Raw genomic sequence first — 14,896 nt, forward strand, 5'->3', positions numbered from 1 at the left:
GAAAGGGTAGAAATTGGAAATCCCATGCGAGCCCTTGGTACTGAAGTGGGCTGCTGCAAAGAAGGAGGGCATCTAGGTAATGACTTGCCGTGTACCGTGATAGAGCATCGGTGGCTAATAGCTGCTTAGGCATGTGGGTCGTAACTTCCAAATCCCATTCACTTTCCTTACCAGCATTTGCCTTATACATTTGTCTCTGTGACAAGGTTTGAAACAAGTTGTGTTCCTGGGGAGGTAAATCCATTCTGGACCAGCAGGGCATGCGTCAGGTTAGGGAAATCTGGCTCTGCTCCCTTTTATTGCCAAGAGCTCCCAGCCAGGGGCACCTGGCTGGTACAGCCAGAAGAGCATGTGACTCTTGATCTCAGGATTATGAGTTCAAGCTCCACGTTGGGTGTAGAGATTACTTAAATAAATAAATAAACTTAATTAAAAAGATAAAAGGGAGCTAATGGAGAAGTAGCTTCTCTGCTTCCAACCAAGACCTAATAGAGCAGTAGCTTCTCTGCTTTTCCATGGAGGAAATAGCCTAACGTGACCTGTGGAGTTGGAGCTCCTTAAGGTGCATGTCCGCTTGCCTGTCTTCAAAGGCAACAGAGAAGTTGGAAGGGGCTAGGAGAGTTAGGGAAGCTGAAATCTATTTTGCTGCCCATCTTGAGGAAGAAGAATCCCCCCCCCGAAAATGGAGTGGGGAGTCGTAGCTCTGATGAGGAAGAAAGCAGGCTGATTTCCTGAGACCATCAGGAAGGGAGAGAAGACAGAAATCTGGGCATCATCATCTCAAAATTAGACAGTTGCACCTTTGGTTAATCTGAGTACTCTGTTCCCCAGTCACTGCCTAAATAGTATTTTCTTTCTCTTTACCATAAAATGCATGACTTGCTGTGTCCAGAGCAGTGTCTGGATGCTAATGTAGGTGAAGAAATATTCCTTTGTCAGCATGAACAAGGCTGGGCATATGGTTGTGCAGTGTGGGCACTGCTCAGAAGCATCTGACTGAGAGAACAAGTGGGGCTACAGTTCAGTCTGTGCGCCTCCACCAAGCCTAACGCCCTCGGGACAGCCTCTTCCCAGAGAAGAGTTGGTTGCCACAGTCCCCATTTAGAGTAGCAAGTAGCAGAGGCCCCGAGCGTGCCTGGTTGTTTAGGGAAACGGGAAGTTTGGGAGTCATTACTCGGCGCCTTCCCCAGAATCACATAGTCAGCACTGGTCACCCTAATCCTATAAGGTTAGTGTAAGGATTAAATGAAAACATAGTGATTAGCTTGAGCACTCGTGTGTGTGCTTCCTCTGCCCCTCTCCCTCGTCCCTGTTTATTTCTAAGCCTTCATTTGTTTCAATGCCCATGGATTCTTTCTAGGAACAGCCCCGTGGACCTCCCAGGCCTATAACGCCCTGACGTCGGTTGTGACATCATGCAAGAACTTCAAAGTGCGCATCAGATCTGCCACTGCCCTTTCCATCCCGAGCAAGAGAGAGCACTATGGGTCTGTTGACCAGTATGTTCAGATCTGGAATGCATTGGTCACTGCCTTGCAGAAGAGCGAAGACACCACAGACTTTCTGGAATTCAAGTACTGTGCCAGCCTACGGACCCAGATCTGCCAGGCACTGATTCACCTCTTGAGCTTGGCCAGCGCCTCAGACCTGCCCTACATCAGAGAAACCCTTGAATTGAATGGGGACATGGTGCAGTCCTTTATCCTACAGTTTCTAAAATCAGGAGCAGAGGGAGAGGACCCTGGAGCACCCCACAGCTCGCATGAAAGAGACCAGCTGGTCAGAAGGGCCCTGGAGCACGTAAGCAGCATCCAGGCACTGGCAGGTGACACAACCAGGAGGGCCATCATCGGCTTTTTAGAAGACATCCTCACCATTTATTTTGACTCGTCTGGATCCCAAATAGCGCTCCCAGAATTAACAAGTCGGTGAATAGTCCGCCATACTTCCAAGTGTCGAGTAGTAATAGAAAGACCCAAGCTTGAGTATCAGAGATGCAGGATTTAATTTTAGGGGCAGAAACAATGCGTTCACTTTTATTTAGAATAGTTTAGCGTCTATCTAAATTTTTCTCAAAGGGCTCAACCACTTTAGAGAGTGGTTCCATGGCATCGGCCTCTGTCCAGACTGTTGGAGCCTCTGAGCTGTGCAGCGGAGCTGGGAGACAGGGTTGAGTGCAGGCCGAGCAGACTGAGTGGTCGTGAAGGGCGCTTAGCCTCAGAAGGTAGAGGCAAAAAACAAAGGAATTTAGGGATTAGAATGTTGTGTATTGTGTCTCTGGGAATTGTTTTTCTTTTATAATAAACTAATGAAAAATAGCATGCCCACAACCTCCTCTGTTTTCAGATCAAGTTGCACTTACAGAAAGCTTCCCGCAGAGCTGATGTTCAGCCAGTTTGCACTGGGGTAACTGCTTCAGTTGCTAAAATACTGAAAAGTTCCTTACAGGTTGGTAAATAGCTGCGGCACTGACCTCCCCAGTACCAACCCTGGAAGCCTCTCCACAACCCACTCATGGAAGCGTTGACCCCCGGCACAGAGAGGCTGCCTGCATAGGCCCGTGTCTGTTTCACCCTGGCCGAAACACCTATTTCTGTCTCCGTTCCCTGATGTCCTGTGGGAAAATGTGGTGGTTTCGCCACCTTTGAATTTGTGCCTTAAAAAAGAATTATTTAATTTAGATGGTAAGAAAGAAAGGTTTTTAAATTACATTTTGATCATGTCTAAGCACTTACAAAAGTCACTTCTCACTGAAGAATTATTTACATTTTAATTTTGCATTCATCTCTTAGCCTCCAACAGTTTGTGAGAATTGACTTCAGGTAGGAATTTAGATACATAAAAGAACCAATTAAAATGATTCCATACTTATATTTGATCTGGGATAAATAAGAATCAAGATACATAGAAAGGGTTTTGGCGATACATTCTTTAACTGTTGTTATTTAGCTTAAAATACCTATTTTGGGCCATACATGTGTCCTCAGCATTTCTCCTTTGCCCCTAAGTTGCTCTTTTCCCTCCACTGTTGTTGCTGGTTGCTCAGGAAGTGCTACCCAGGCAGTTTGGGGAACAGAGTAGTCTGGTAACTGAAGGCCCACTTTTCCATTGGTAGAATACCAACCAGTTTCCAAAGAAATAGACCACAGGTACAGTAAGACACCCCTATATAACAGTCTTTAAATTCGCTTTTCTCTGGGGATGATTCTGGACACGAATTGTTACAGAGGCCTGGGGCCCAAGTTGAACCTGTACTGATCTGAGGATGAATCTCAAAACCTCCTTCTCTTGAAGGGATACATCCTTAGTAGCAGCTCATTTACTTGTCACTTCCATAAAAGCAAAAATGTGACATTGATAGCCACTATTTGGGGGGCTCTCACTGGTGAGTTTCTTGATAAAATATTTGTGGAAAGACTTTGAATGGTTTGATTTGATGATTTGCTCTTTATCTCAAATAAATCTCATTTAAAAAACAAACAAACAAAACCTTTCCCTTCCATAAAGGTTTCCAGGTCTCCAGATGTTAGCGTGTCCATATGCAGGGAAAGACCAGGGGTCGGCTGCTGGGAAGTCTAGGTTTCAGGGTACAGTTCCTGTCTGGATGGGCTGCTGACTTCTCTCTGTGGCACTGCGGGGGTAACCCAGGGGCCAGAGCTCCCTCAGACGCCCGGGGCCGGGGCCTCAGGAAAGCTGCCATCTTGAAGGGAAGCCGTGCAGACAATGAAGAGTTAGAACTGAGTCTGATGCAGAAACAATAGAAATTTCAGCTCCAATTCCGAACCCTCATTCAGAATGCCAAGTTCTGAACTGTCTTTTGATATTTAAAAGAAAAAAATTGGAGAAGGGGTCCTCCAGGTACAGATGGCTAAGAGCCTTTGTTTTTAACAAACTGACTGCGTTAGGATACCTCACTTACTTTTGAACCTTTTCTGTGACCACTAAAAGAAACTCCCTAATTTCTACCCACTTTTAGAACTTGAGGAAGGCACACGTTGTAACCTCTTCTGTGGTATTAGTTAATGGGAAAGCAGGGGTCCTGTGGTGATTACAGGGCAGCAGAAACCTCCCACGGGCTACCAGGGCAAGGGCTTCCTCGATTTTGACATTTGTGCATGAATGCTGACCCTGAGCAGAACCCCACATAAGAGCTCTGTGAGTTCTAGCAATTCTGGTTCACTTGGCCTTCACTTCCTTAATACAGTGCAGTGGTCAAGAGCCTGGGCTTAGATCCTGGCTCTGCCACTTTCTATCTGTGAACCTTTTGTGCCTTAGTTTTCTCATCTTGTTAAATGGGGATAAGAGTGACTACCTCGTAAGGATGTTATAATGATTAAATGAGTTAATATGTGGAAAGTTCTTAGAATAGCTTCTGGTACTCAATAAACGTCAGATATGTAATTTCCTTGAATTTTCAGAGGGCTAGACAGAAATACTGTCAACACACCACGACCTTTCGTGATGACAAATAGCTGGATTGTCCTGACTGCTCCTTCAGGTGAGGTGTTACCTGGGCTGCCTCGGGAAGCTGAATCCAGCCGTGTGGGAGAGGCACTGCCCCAGGACCTTGGTAGCCTGACTTGCATCTTGCCCCTACAGGTCCCCATGGACCAGGGAAAGGACCAGATGTGTGGGAGGCCACAGACTTAACAGGGCAGCAGTAACCCCTTCCCTAGTTCTGCTTCATGACCCATCCCTGAGGGCCAGTGAGAAAGTACAGATCCAGTTTCCACAAGCTTTGGAATTACACCTGGGTTTTATTAAAGGACAAAGCTTCAACTTAATAACGACATCCGTGGGCAAGTTACTTGACCTCTCCTCTGGAAGCTGGGGAGAGCGGTACCTCAGAGTTTCAGGGGTAGATCACATGATACGAGTGAAGCATCTGGCTTGGAGCTAGTACAGAGCAGGCGCTCAATAAGAAAAGGTGCCCTCGTTAATGCTTTTCTTTGATGTCTTTCCTGGGCTTGAATGTCTGTCTCCTCATTGGAGAGAGATTGGAGTGGGATCTTGGGGAAGGAGCATCTGTCTGCTTTTAGTATAAAGCTTGAGTCTTCAGGTCAAAACGAAAGGGATCCTCAGCTCTCGTGGACAAGGGCATTATATTCGGGTTGGGGCCAAAGTGTCGGATACTCAGCATTCATTTGCCTTTCCTGTCCAGCACACCCAAGGACTACAGCAAGGCCATCAGCAACAACAGCTCATGGCACAAATGTGGGGGGCGGGGGTGGTATGACCCCTCTGCAGATAGAATGCAGAGCTGCAGCAGCTTGGATCATTTGCAGAAGCCTTCCCTTGTGAGTTACTGTTCTGCAGTTGGTTCCGTGACCAGCTAGGATTTACTGTGGGAATGCAGGCATTTTTGGAATGAGCAGATCTATTAACAAAATGTTACCATGGTAACATGTCAAATAAAACCCAAATGGTCATTTTTATGGAGGCCGAAAGAGCATTTGATAAAGTTCAATGTCCTTTTCTGATCAAAATTCTTTTTTAAAAATAAAAAAATAAAGATACTTCATTAACAGCATAAAATATACCTATCAGTGTCTTTGCTTAAAAAGTCAGAATTGAAACAAGCCATTCATCACGATTATTACCTAACACCATACAAGATTTAATGGCCAAGGAGATGGTTAAACCAGTGATAGAATTTTCCAAGAAATTTTTTCAAAGAGTTTCTGAATTATCATTATTTGTAGAACACCAGTCTGAGAGACTGAATTCACAAATCACTATTTGCCAAAAGTCAAGAAAATCAACTCAGAAAATAATAGACCTCATAGAAGTTCTTACATTCTTAAGGTAGCCGTTTACAAATATGCCCAAACAAGTGGCTCTTCTGTATGTCAGCAATAACAAATGTGACTTTTTTTTATGTCAGAAAAGATTCCATTCACAATAACAACAAGAAAATAAAATACTTAGGAATAAATTTAAACAAAGCCAATGCAAATATTTTGTAAAAAAAAATTAAAAATTTTTCAATGGTCACGAAGACATTAAAAAGAGAAGATATACCATGTTCTAGATGGAAGGACTCAATTATTATAAAAAGACCACCTCTCTTCAAATCTATAAATTTAAATTTCTATCAAAATAAAAAAGATTTATTTAAAATGACAAAATGATTTTACATTTCATCTACAAAAGTGAATGCAAAAATTCAAACCAAGGAATCCGCCTTTTAGCCGCCACACTGTGGGGGAAAAGAGAATTTCTCCCTAAAGTAGTGTGCCCCGTGGAAGCACTTTTCCAGCCTTTGTAAATCCACACCCCTGTGTGTCAAATACAAATCCATCTCTCCTTCCAGTCCTACCTTGTCCTGGTCCCGTCTCTTTCCTCTAGATGCAGCTGTCATGAAGGGAAGGAGTAAACAGGACCGTGAACGAGGGATGGGAGAACTCAGAGCACCACCAAACTGGCACTGAGTTTGCCATTTCCCCCCCTCTGGTCTCTCCTGGCCTGGACTCCAAGCAGACAGAGACCTGAACCTGCAGACCAGATGCAGACCGAAAGAGAAAAGCTCTCTATTTCCTGCTTTAGGAAAAGCAAAGAGAGCCCTGTAGGTCAGAGAGTGGGGGCATTTCTGTTTGTTGTTGCTTCTCCCCTCCCCCAGAGCAGCCCCTTGGAAAGCCCACTGGGGCAGGGGCTCTTGCAGCCAGGCCGGTGCCTAAAACTACAGGGAGGGAACTCTTCTCTCCGTCCAGAGGAAGTGTGGTCCCAGCAGCAAGAGAGTGATGACCAAGTGATGACCATTGCTTTCTCTCTCCCTGTTGATTTTCTTATTTAACCTCTTAATATGATAATATTTTGTTAATAGAACGCTGACCCCAAAGGGAAATTCGAAACTTCACGAATGAAAGAAGAGCAACAGAAATGGGAATTATTTGGTTAAATATAATCGATTATTTTCTCATAATACATGTATAATGTAAGTTTCACTTCCACAACATTGTCTGATGGGGTTTTAGCGAATGTAGATACAGTACATATGAAAATTATAAGAGGTAGGGTATAGGGATCTGTATGGTAGTTAGATTTCTTTTTTTTTTTAAAGATTTTATTTATTTATTTTACAGGGAGAGACACAGCGAGAGAGGGAACACAAGCAGGGGAGTGGGAGAGGGAGAAGCAGGCTCCCCACTGAGCAGGGAGCCTGATGTGGGGCTCGATCCCAGGACCCTGGGATCATGACCTGAGCCGAAGGCAGACGCTTAACGACTGAGCCACCCAGGCGCCCCTGGTAGTAAGATTTCTATACTTTGCTTGAAGTGATAAAATATTAATCCTAAACAGACTATGAAAAGAAGTGTTTTGCAATCCCTAGAGAAACCACATTTAAAAATTACACAAAAGGTACAGTAAAAAAAACTCACTAGGTAATAGGTAACTTAAAATGGAATATAAAAAAATATTCAGCTAAACCAGAAGAAAAGAGAAACCAGGAATGAAAAACATAGGGAACAAATAGAAAACAAATAATAAAACAGTAGCCCTATATCTAAACATGTCAACAATTAAATTCAAAAGACCTAGATTATGCTAGTTATAAGAGATTGTCAGGATGTAAAAAAAAATTAAACACACACAAAAAAACCCCTTAAGACCTAACTATTGGCTGTGTATAAGAAACCCATTTTAAGTAAAGTGTGCAGGTAAAAAATAAAAGGACAAAAAACAAAAAAGAAAAATATACCATGCAGATATTAATCAAAGGAAGCTGGAGTAGCTATATTAATATCAGACAAAACTGACCCCAGAGCGAGGATATTTACCAGCAAGAAAGGACACTATAGAATGACAAGGTCAACACACAAAGAAGACATAGTAATCCTAAATGGCCATATACCTTACAACAAATATTCAAACTATGTGAAGCAAAAACTGGTAGAATTGCAAAGAGAGATGGCGGATCGGCATACAATTATAGTTGGAGGTTCAACACTTACTCTTTCCTCATAACCAATAATAGAATAAATAGACCATATTCTGGATCATAAAATGAATCTCGACAAATTTCGAGGAATTAAAATTATACACAATATGATCTCTGACCACAAAGGAATTAAGCCAGAAATCAAAAACTGGGAAATAAAAATTCTAAATACTTGGGAACGGACATACTTCTGAGTAATCCCTGGATCGAAGGGGAAGTCTCAGGGGATACTAGAAAATTAGAACATAGTCTAAACTGAACAAAAATAAAAATACAACATGTCAAAATGCATAGGTGCAGCTAAAGCTGGGCTTTGATGGAAATTTGTAGCATGAGAAATTAGGGAGGAAGAAAGGTCTCAAATCAATAATCTCAATTTCAAACTTAAGCTCTAGAAAAATAAGAGAAACCTAAAGCAAGCAGAAGAAAGAAAATTATGCTGAGTGAAGGAAGCCACTCTCAAACTGTTACATACTGTATGATTCCATTTACATGGCGTTATGGAAAAGGCAAAACCATAGTTAGGAAAAACAAATCAGTGTTTGCTAAGGATTGGGATGGAGGAAGCATTCAACAGCAGGAAAGCATGGGGGAGTGTTTTGGGGTGGATGGACCTGTTTGGAATCCTTATTGTGGTGGTGGTTACATAAATCTATATGGAAACTCAGGGAACATGAACTCCTTCAAAAGTCTATAATAATAGTTTTTAAAAATCTCTGTCTCTCTGTCTGTCTCCCTCTCGATGTTTTTCTCAGTGTACAAACTGTGTCTGTTTACCGTTAGGTACCCATAGCCTACAGGATGCCAGGTATAGTAGCACTATATATATATATATATATATATATATATAAGATTTTATTTATTTATTTGACAGAGACACAGCGAGAGCAGGAACACAAGCAGGGGGAGTGGGAGAGGGAGAAGCAGGCTTCGCACCGAGCAGGGAGCATGATGCGGGACTTGATCCCAGGACCCTGGGATCATGACCTGAACTGAAGGCAGTCACTCAATGACTGAGCCACCCAGGCGCCCTAAATATATTTTTTAAATGGAAAAAAGCCATTCATTCAGAAACGACTCACTGTACTCAAAAGATGGGGTCCAACATGCCTCATTGTAAGGGTCATGGTTACCAATTTTTGGCTGATTTTAGTTTTAAGGGCAGAAAATATTCTAGACGGGTTATCCTACTGCATTTTTAACTCAGGCCGTCCTATTATGTACAAGAATATGTTCTATGGCTCTTTTTATTACTTAAAATTTTCAGTTCTTTTTGGTTCTTTCACGGGGCAAACCTTCTTAAAAGTAGAAGCCAGCCGCACGCCTTTACAGGTAAATTATGGCAATGCGGGAGAGTGGCCAGCAGATGGAGACAGAGAACACACAAAGTCATTTAGACTCCAGGCTGTTTCTCAGGCTCACCTAGCACCTGGATTTCAGATAGCTCTCAGTAGAACACTGATTCGCAAACCTGGATCAATTGCAATCCCCTGCGGAACTTTAAAACCTACAGAATCTGAGTTTAGCGGTCTGGGGTGCCGTCTTGCCACGAGCAGGTTTAAAATGTGCACAAGTGATTCTAATTACAGGGAAGTTTGAGACCCCCTACCTAAGCACCAGCAACAACAGCGGGTCTCCAGCTGGTGAGTTTCAGAATCATCTGGAGAACTTGTGAAAACCAGAGACTCGGGCTGTTGTAGTCTTCACTCTTTTGAGAACCAGTGCATACTGAAATGGTGACATATTAAACTTAATAGAGTTAAATATATAATCAGGACTGAATCTGATATCATCTCATACTAGATTCTAATATATCAGTAACTTCAGGCATCAAATGTTTAAGAAAATCTTATAGGAGATAAATCTTAATTGAAAAAAACGCTAATCATGGACTTCATTTTTCCCCTGGGTCAGCTGGGACCATCTTGTGGGACGCAGGAAGAGGTCTCCTCTCCAGAGAAGCACAAGTTTCTGTCAGGTTCCAGGAGTATTAATAGTCATATCTGGTTATTTCGTGGCGGGGCATTAGGAAAATGTTGAGCTCCTTGGGCGACTGGATTTCCAGCCTTCGTGAGGTACGCTCCCCAGATTTTTTACTTTCTTTCACCCAAGTGTTTAGATTGTTTTAATATTAGAGCCAGCATAGATTAATTTTCTAAGTAACATTTATCTCTTTTCCATATTATAAAAGCAATGAGTCTTCACTGTAGAAGTTTTGCAAAAAACCCCAGTAAGTCTGTGTAAGTAAAAATGGCTTGTGATGATTGCTGTTATCATTTTGGTATGTTTCATGTCAGACTTTTGGTGATACGTGCGCGTGTGAGTATGAGTACGTGCCATCCACGTGGACTCACATGAGCACTCTTCCATATATGTTGTGGGAAATCAGTCTACAAAACTGTGATCATAACCTGTGTCGTTTTTGGTAGTCTGCTATTTTACTTCATAACCTCTCGTGAGCATTAAATGTTTTCCTAAAACACGATTTTAATGACTCAAGAGTTGTCCACAGTATAACAATACATCGCATTTTAACCAGTTCTCTCTTGCTGGACATTGTTTTCCAATTGTTGATTTACATGGGACTCTTTAACAGATGTTAATTTTATTTGGATGTGTGATATGAGGCAGAGATGTAACTTGATGTCTTTCCGATCGTCTCTGGACAGCTGCTTTCATAATCAAACCATCCTTCCCCTGGGTTTGACGTGCCTCCTTGCTCAGATCTCACCTGCTTATGTTCCTTCAGGGCTGTGGTAGGCTTCCCAGTCTCTTCCCCGTTCCACCCCTCTCTCCTGGTGCTAGTCAGTGTATTATTGACAGCCAGGATGGCGAGCAGGGCGGTGGTCACTTTGGGAACGAGACTGATGCTAGAACGGGGACAACCTGGAGGGCTGTGCCAGGCTGCCTGGATACAGGATCTCATTAGCTTCCATCACTCTCTACGCACATGGCCATCAGTCCCCTCTGGCCACGAGTCCCTAAGCCCAGGCCCTTAGGGACTATGATGACAGCCTCCAAAGAAGGGGCTCCCACCACTAGCAGGTCTGTAGGTCTTCTTGCCTTTCTCGCTGGCTGCTTGGCTCATCCTCCACAGGGCTCCACAGAGCCCTTCCCATGGCTTGGCTGCCTACCAGCCCCTTCCCCACCCCAACCCCTGCATGGGCTCCAGCCATGCGGGCTCCAGGAGTGTGCAAGCCTTTGGTCAGTCCCCATGCTCCCTCCCAGCCCTTCACGTTCTACCTGCCAAAGCTTCCATACCTGCTTCAGGTCCCAGCAGACACCCCATTTCCTCTGGGCCACCTTCCCTGAGCACCGGTGACATGGGATGTTTGCCATGCTCAGCCCAGAGGGTTGTTACAGGAGGGAATGAAATGATCAAGCCCCTAGCAGAGTGCCGAGCACTAACAAGACATAAAAGAACGCTAGCTGTTGTCATGGTGTTTATTATGATCCTTATCATCACTCGCCACACTATTACAATTGCCCTTTTGTCACTTGCCACACTGTGTTACAATTGCCCTTTTGCTTGGCCGTCTTCCTACCAGACTGTGAGCAACTTGAGAGTTAGCATCGTGTCTTACCCACCTTTTTCTCTCCCCCACCAAGCCCTGGGCCAGGCACAGAGCAGGTGTTCGGCAAGTGCCTGTGTGAATGAAGTGTGAAATATCCCTGTTTCACAGATGAGCAAACTGAGTCCCACAGAGGGAAGAATGACTTGCCCCAAGTGACGCTTGTCAGTAAGGGGCAGAGCAGGAATTCAATTCAGGTCTTGGAGGCTCCTTTGTCCAGTGCTGTGTCCCTCTCCCCTGCTGTTACCCTGAGGCCAGATATAGAAGAAATGAAAATACAGAGAGGAGTGATTTTCCAGCTTGCTATGTTTTGCTGTGTTTGACTCTGGTCTCCCCACCTATGGTTTTCCTGCTAATTCAGGCCCTCATGGGAAGACCTTCCAACAGCCTTGCTGTCAGGAGGGCGGGCTGCGACGTCAGAGCTGACAGCGGCCCTTCTCGATCAGCCAGTCCACCCTCCTCACCTCTTCACCTCAAGGCAACCCAAGACCCTGAGAGGGAAGTCAGTCACCCACAGTCACACAGCAGAGCTGGACTCCCTTTACAGTGCTCCTCTTACCCCAGGAAGTGAAGTGGCGTCAGCATGGCTTAGCGGTGGAAAGGGGCTCGGTTATTTACGGGGCAATGGAAGGCTTTCATGGAAGCCTCCAGCACAAGCAGTGGAGATTTGCAACAGGCCCTCCCGAGATGGCACAGCCCACGCCAGGGGGGTGGGAGAGGAGAGCTCAGTGGGCGGAGGGCGCACAGTCGGGGCCCCACCCAGAGCGCCGGTTATAGTCTCTGCCCTGCCAACAGTTGATGGGCCGTGCTCTTTAGCTTCAAGAGGAGGACAATTACCTTCCCCAGCCTGAAGATTTATGGCTGAAGAAGGGACGAGGGTCATTCTACTCCGCTCAGGCCCTTTGAAAGTGGATTTACATGATTGACGTCTAGGTTGGGGCCCTTTGCCTTTAGCTGCAGAAGGACAGTCACTTGCAGTCCCCCCTTTTCTGCCAACACCTGCCGGTTCCGGGGCCGCAGCTAGGGAATGAAGCATGTTGGGGCTAGGTGGGGAAATGGTTGGGGGGGGGGGCGGGCATGGCCAGTCCACCAGCGTGGACGCGTACCTGACCCTCACTGGTCCGGGAGGCACAGGGGGCAGGGCCTGCTGGCCGCCCCAGGATTAGTGCTGGGACTTGGAAGACGACAGTCCAGCAACGGGTGGGCTTGCCTACCTGGCTCCCGTCCCTCCGGAGACCAGTAGGCATTCTCTCCCTCACTCATCACCCTTCCCCACCCACCCAACAAACCCACCTACTCTGTGTCAGGCAGCTGCAGCTTGAGGATACAGAGACAGATTGTATACTGGCCCTGGCCTGGAGGAGCTCACGGACTGGCCAGTAAACACAAGGTTACAGTCAGTGTGGAGGAGGGGTCCCAGCCAGCCCTCCGCGGGGAGCAGAGAGCAGCCAGGGGAAGGGGACCGGTGTGTCTGAAGGCATGGAGTGGTGGGGCGAGGGGCCACATGAGTCAGGGAGGGGAGGTGGCAGGACAGGGAGGCAGGAGGGTGGAGGACACAGAAACCTGCATGCATCCCAGGGAGTTGGGATTTTGTGGAGGGCCACAGGGATCCGTGAGGGGCTTTCAGGAAGAGTGTGGGTGACACCATCAGATTTGCACTAAGGTGGCAGCATGGAGGATGAGTTAGACAGAGATACTGTGGCTCTCACACTTGGCTGTGCTTGTAATCAGCTGGGAGCCGTGGAGAGGCTGACACCTGGGCCCACCCCACCCCCACCCACCCAGAGAGGATGCTGTAATGGGTCTGGGGGGTGGCCTGGGCACTAGGATGTTGAACCTCCTTCTCCCTGTGAGTCTGATGTGCAGCTGAGGGAGACCCACTGGAGAGACATCCCAGGTAGGAGGCACTGTGGCCATCCAGGCGAGAAGTGGCCGGGCAGTTTCTGGAGATGCAAGAAGGAGAACCCCAGCCCATGGTGGAGGGTTGGATGTGGCCTCTTAGAGAAAAGGGAGAGCCTGGTAGTTCTTCAAAAGGTTGGACATCGAGTTACCATATGTCCCAGCAACTTAGGTCTATACCCCAGAGAAATGAAAACATACATGCACACAAAAACGATCCAAATGTCCATCGACTGATGAATGGGTAAATAAGATGAAATTCATGCAATGGAGTGTCATTCAGTAAAAAGAGGAATGAAGTACTAATACCTACTGCAACATGAAGGAGCCTTGAAAACATGCTAACTGAAAAAAGTCACAAAAGACCACATATTGTCTGATTGCACTTATACAACACATCCAGAATAGGCACATGTATTGGACAGAAAGTAGATCATTGGCTGCCTAGGCCTGGGGTGCGGGGGAGACTAGGAGCTGATGACTTAGGGTTATGGGGTTTTTGAGGGGAGAGGTAAGGAAAATGTTCTAAAATTGATGGTGGTCACATGATGGATACCCACCTGATTAGGAAAAGCCACTGAATTGCACACTTTAAGTAGATGAGTTGTACACTATGCAGATTATACCTAATAAAGCTATCAGAGGGAGAAACGGAAGGCTCAAGCATGATCCTTGGTTTCCTGATGAGATGGTGGCCTCATGAATCAGGTCGCAGGCACAGGGAGAGGAGCAAGTCGGGGACGGTGTGATGTGGATGTATTCACTCGTTCGGCAAATGTGTTTTGAGCACCAGGCAGTGGGGTGCAACAGTGAACAAAACAAACATGCCTTCCCTGTGGGGAAGAGAAAATAATACAGTAACTTAGTGTGTCAGGCCGTCGGTGAGGTGGGGACCCCTATAACACGGGAGGATGATGGAGAACGCTGGAGCTGCAGGTTTAGATGAGGTGGTGGGGAAGCCTCCCCGCGAGGGTGACATTTGATGGCAAGTAGGGGCAAGGCTCCAAGGAACAGGAGGTGGAATGGAGAGCAGGAACAGAGCCAGAAGGGCCTTGTCCTCCCCCAGCCCCTGAGGACTCCGGGCCCACTCTGAGCGAGATGGGCGGCTTGGGAGGGTCGTGAGCAGAGCATTGCCATGAGCTACCTCCCTTGTATAAGACTCCCTCTACCTCTGGTTTCTCAGCCTCGACGCTTTTGACTGTGGGCGCAGGATAATTCCTTGTTGTGGAGACGATTCTCTGCATGTGAGATGTTTAGCAGCGTCCCTGACCTCTACCTAAGACTCTCCGGGTGTCTGTTTTCCTTCCCTATAAAGTGAATCAGTGGTGCCTGGCCTGGCTAACTCTTTCAGGGAGAAAGTGTGGGTTTGCAGAGAAAGCGTGGGCTTTCCAGTGTCCTGGGGGCTCTTCCATACACTGGCTGTGTGACCTAGGAAAAATTACTTGGCTTCTCTGAGCCTCACTTTACTCATCTGTACATTGAAAAG

The 14,896-nt window shown here is 46.0% G+C and overlaps 1 protein-coding gene across 1 annotated transcript in view; it reads left to right on the forward strand.

Annotated features, from left to right (window-relative positions):
* The window catches only part of HEATR6 (HEAT repeat containing 6), a 36,134-nt gene extending 33,813 nt beyond the window's left edge, over nucleotides 1-2,321 (forward strand). The window contains exon 20 of the mRNA XM_027626150.1: nucleotides 1,361-2,321. Within this exon, the coding sequence (XP_027481951.1) occupies nucleotides 1,361-1,932 (572 nt within the window). The 3' untranslated portion in view covers nucleotides 1,933-2,321. The remainder of the gene's footprint in view (nucleotides 1-1,360) is intronic.
* The last annotated feature ends 12,575 nt before the right edge of the window (nucleotides 2,322-14,896 follow it).

This window comes from Zalophus californianus, chromosome 16 (genome assembly GCF_009762305.2).
Source record: "Zalophus californianus isolate mZalCal1 chromosome 16, mZalCal1.pri.v2, whole genome shotgun sequence".
NCBI lineage: Eukaryota > Metazoa > Chordata > Mammalia > Carnivora > Otariidae > Zalophus > Zalophus californianus.